This window comes from Rhinopithecus bieti, unplaced genomic scaffold (assembly GCF_001698545.2).
Source record: "Rhinopithecus bieti isolate Rb0 unplaced genomic scaffold, ASM169854v2 scaffold_40838, whole genome shotgun sequence".
NCBI classification, from domain to species: domain Eukaryota; kingdom Metazoa; phylum Chordata; class Mammalia; order Primates; family Cercopithecidae; genus Rhinopithecus; species Rhinopithecus bieti.
The window spans coordinates 216,270-221,136 of record NW_016816809.1 but is presented as its reverse complement, the minus strand read 5'-3'; the positions used below and the strand labels follow the sequence as shown (position 1 = coordinate 221,136).

Sequence of the window (4,867 nt, the reverse complement as noted above, 5' to 3'; positions counted from 1 at the left end):
TTTAGATAGAGTCTCGCTGTGTCTTACTGCAGCCTTGACTTCCCAGGTTCATCTGATTCTCCCGTATCACCCTCTGAAGTAGCTGGTGTTACAGGCCTGAGCCACCACACTCTTTGCCTTAATTCTTAATAAACATTAATACAAGCAAATGTATGTATTAAGCAGAGATTTATTTGTTAAGTGTATATCCAAAGTATATTTTACTAGTCCAAAAGACAGATTCAGAATTTCTTCTTGTCCTGTCCCTTGACTCTACACTGTAACCTTCTAACTAATCTTGGTCCTGTGCCCTACTATAGGTATATAACTAGCAACCTATGGTATATACTTACCATTGGTATATACCCACCATAGGTATCATACCTACCAAGTTATATGTGGTTTCCTAAACTTGCCATTTCTCATGAATCCATGCCTTTGCCAATTATGTTTTCTTTATTCCTAAAGTTAGTTTGACCACCTAATAAAATCTATTGTGACAATATGAAATGCAAATAATTACCCCCATTTGTGGCCATCTCATATTGTGTACTTGTTTCTGTCATGGCACCTGCTTCACATACTGTAATTTAGCATTTTCACCTTTGTCTCCCTGGCAAAATATAAGCTCCTCGTTAACAGGAATAGAGTCATGTATCACTTAGTGATGGGGATATGTTCTGAGAAACGTATCAGTAGGTGACTTCGTCATGCAAACATCATAGAGTGTCCTTACACAAGCCTAGATGGTACAGCTGACTGCACACCTAGGCTATGTGGTGTCGCCCATTGCTCCTAGGCTACAAACCTCTATAGTATGTTACTGTACTGAACACTGTAGGCAATTTATAACACAATGGTAAGGATTTGTGTATCTAAACATAGAAAACAGACAATAAAAATACTGTATTTTCTTATAGGATCGTCATCATATATGGAATCTATCATTAACTGAAATGTCATTATGCGGCACATGACACTTATTTTTTTCTTCATCTTTGTATCTTCAGCAGAGTTCCAGGCATGGAGTGGGAGCTCAGTAAATATGTAATGAACAAACATTCCTTCTATGAATAAAGCAGGGTACAGCATGGCACATATCCTAACTCTCCAGAGTGAACTTTGCAGTTAGTACACTAAGAGCTAGCTCACATGTCTTTTCAATGGTATGCTATCTATTCTGGTTACTTCAGATTGAACTGAAGCTTGTTATTCCAGGGACCCGTGACATTAAAGGATGTTATTGTGGAATTCACCAAGGAGGAATGGAAGTTACTGACTCCTGCTCAGAGGACTCTGTATAAGGATGTGATGCTGGAAAACTATAGTCACCTGGTCTCAGTAGGTGAGGAAAACTTCCCCAGGTGTAAATCCCGGTAGTTTGCATCTCCCTTCTTGGCTGCTGGAATATAAAAGGTCCCTATAGGGTTGAATGATTGACATTAGCTATGATTCAGAGTTTGAAGTTAATAAATCCATTTTGGGTGCTAGAAAAAATATTTGTGTCCCTGTCTCCCCACTGAAAGAATCTAAATTTGCCAAGCCTAACTGCAACCTTCATCATTCTCCTGAAACTCCACTTCCTCATCTTTCACAGTCCCTAAATTCCAAGCAATTTGTATCATTTCCTTGATATTTTCCATTCATAGGTTACCATGTGAATAAGCCAAATGCAGTCTTCAAGTTGAAGCAAGGAAGAAAGCCGTGGATATTAGAAGTAGAATATCCACATCGGGGTTTCTCTGGTGAGTTAGAAGAAATTATATCCCATGTTGCTGGTGAGTGGTTGGTGCCTCTTGCCTTCTGAAATATTTTTCAGCAATCTTTCACTTTTTTTTGAAACAGAGTTTTGCTCTTGTTGTCCAGGCTGGAGTCCAATGTTGCCATCTCAGCTCACCTCAACCTCCACCTCCCAGGTTCAAGCAATTCTCCTGCCTCATCAGCCTCCTGAGTAGCTGGGATTATAGGCATGCACCACCATGCCTGGCTAATTTGGTACTTTTAGTAGAGACGAGATTTCTCCATGTTGGTCAGGCTGGTCTCCAACTCCCCACCTCAGGTGATTCACCCACCTCAGCCTCCCAAAGTGCTGGGATTACAGGCATGAGCCACCACGCCCAGCCTAGGTAGTCTCTTTATAAATGCCCTATAGTTTTGGAAGTGATTAAGGACACTTTATTTGCACATGTGAAAAAACCTAATTCACACCTCCAATTTTGTTCTTTCCACTTAAATTCTCTCCTTTGCTAGACATGTTTTAAATAGATTTACTTCTCTTTCCTATATACAAACTCTAATCCCTCCTTACCTTGTAAGATTTTGTCTTTTCTCTAGCATCACCAGTTACTCCCTGCCATTAGAGTATGCAACTATAAAGTGTTTGTAAATCTAACTTAAAACTTTTTTAAATGGCATCTCCCTCCTTTTATTAACAACAAAATACTTCAGTTATTTTAGCACCAATTTTAATTTCCCATATTTTCTTTAAACTCTGAACTCAGATTAAAATCGTTATGCGGCTCAACAATTCTTTCATTTCGGAGTTGCTACTTCCTGCTATACTGTGTTTATCCTTCCCACAAAGCACTCCTTATCCCCCCTAAAATCTACTGTATCTTATTTGGATAACACTAAGGCAATCTCATCCTGCCTCCTTAAATGTTTATGATGTATTTTCTAACTTGTGCACAGATGTGTTGCCAGTATCAGGAACAATGCCTAGTACATATTAGTTGCTCACTAGATATTTATTGAAAGAATGAATATTAATTAACAAGAGACTGGTTGGGCGCCGTGGCTCACGCCTATAATCCCAGCACTTTGGGAAGCCAAAGCGGGTGAATCACTTGAGGGCACGAGTTCGAGACCAGCCTGGCCAACATGGTGAAACCCTGTCTCTACTAAAATACAAAATTAGCCAGGCATGGTGGTGCAGACCTATAGTCCCAGCTACCTGGGAGACTGAGGCTTAGACAACGAGAATCGCTTGAACCCAGGAAGCAGTGGTTACAATGAGCCAAGATCGCCCCACTGCACTCCAGCCTGGGCAACAGTGAGACTCATGTTCATGAAAAAAAGAAATAAAATATATATAAAATAATTGACAACAGACAGACACTCTCTACTTTCTGCTCTGTGCTTTTTTTATTAACTCCTGTAAGAGCTCATCCATTCTTAAGGCCAATGCATTGGTTTTATGATAAGGACTCCTAAAATTGACCTCTCCAGCATCTTTGCCCTATTTATATTCTGATCCCATATTTTACCTTCTTGTAAGATAGTTCTGCTCATTCCACTTCCTTCCTTGTTAGGATCAAAACAAAATTGTTGATCTAAATTCCCACAGTAGCTGTGTAATGCAGCAGATGTACATTGTCAGAAGCCTTCATGGTATACTTAATACTGACTCAGTATTAAGTCATTTAGTATTAAGTCATTTAGACAAAATAAAAAACTTACAAGGGTAAGGAGGTATTAGTAATATTCATTTACATGAATTTTCTGTCAAGAACTAGTCTGGCCCTCTCTTGCCTATGCAACTTATTTCTCCTTGTGGCCCCAAAACACCTGTTAACTTCCATTTTACTATGCTCTCAAATGTTTTCCAAACATAAGATTTTTTTTGAGATGGAGTCTCACTCTGTTGCCCAGGCTTGAGTGCAGTGGCGCGATCTTGGCTCACTGCAACTTCCACCTCCCCAATTCAAGTGGTTCTCCTGCCTCAGCCTCTTGAGTAGCTGGGATTACAGGTGCCTGCAACCAGGCCCAGCTAATTTTGTATTTTAGTTGAGGCGGGGTTTCACCATGTTGGTCAGGCTGGTCTCGAGCTGCTGACCTCAGGTGATCCACCCACCTCAGCCTCTCAAAGTGCTGGGATTACAGGCATGAGCCACCATTCCCGGCCCATTCATATAATCTTATTTCATGTGTGCCTGAGTTAACGTTGCATAATTCCTTATCAAGTGACTTTTCTTATGTATTCCCCACCATTGCTATGAAATTCCAACCCCAAGCCTCTACTGATAACCTTTCACTTGCTTTCATGCATTTAAAGATGCATAAATATGAGGGTCACTAAAGATTCTAGAATGATGTTCAATAATTTGACCTTTAAAGATCCTGTAGTAAATTGGAAGCAGAGATGGAAGAAGTGAGATATGAAAATGAAATTCAAGACTAGTGCTGAGTCATAAGTAACAAGTGCTTTAGAAGTGCAGGATTTGGTGGTCAGGATGAGTTCAGGATTGAAAATCTCTGGTGTTACAACTAGGAATTCATCCTTGTATAGATGGTTTATCCTGATGCTTTTAAGAAAATCCTTCCTTTTGGATATATGTGGTCCTCCATCTTCCTGTCCTGAAAACAAAGCCAGCTAGATGGAGAGTGAAAGCCCAAGCTACAGGACTCTTCCTCTAAGCCTGAGGAAACTGATGTTCTGAGAAAGTCCCTTTAGTATTGACACCTAGATTGCTGTGGATGGATGAAGAGGAAATAAAGTAGAAGTTTGTCTGCTAAGTACTAGCAATCCTAGCACAGTAATCTAGGTTTGAGGCAATAAAGACCTGTACTTCAGTATACTTCAGCTCCTTCTTCCAGTTTAATCTTTTCCGTGTAATTCCAGGGAACACTGTTGTCCAGTAGTTTTCTTATCCTGCTTACTGTTCATGGTACTTAAGGGGCTCACAGCATTCTCTATACTTCCCACACGCTTGTTCAGCAACACTTTTAATATCTTACGTTCTCCTCTCCCAGTTCTTTTTTTGTCTTTAACTTTCGCCTCCAAGCTCTTAAGGTCATATTTGTAAAATGTCAGAGTACATGGGTCTACAGCTAGGCTCCTTCTTCTGTGTGTGACAGCAGTTTTAGTGTTCGTTTTAGTTTATTTTCT

General features: G+C 40.1%; 1 protein-coding gene across 1 annotated transcript in view; it reads left to right on the top strand.

Moving 5' to 3' along the window:
* LOC108517358 (zinc finger protein 25-like) overlaps positions 1-4,620 on the top strand; it is a 25,817-nt gene extending 21,197 nt beyond the window's left edge. Inside the window, exons 3-5 of the mRNA XM_017855235.1 lie at positions 1,198-1,324; positions 1,629-1,757; positions 4,601-4,620. Of these exons, the coding sequence (XP_017710724.1) occupies positions 1,198-1,324; positions 1,629-1,757; positions 4,601-4,620 (276 nt within the window). The remainder of the gene's footprint in view (positions 1-1,197; positions 1,325-1,628; positions 1,758-4,600) is intronic.
* Positions 4,621-4,867: the final 247 nt, after the last annotated feature.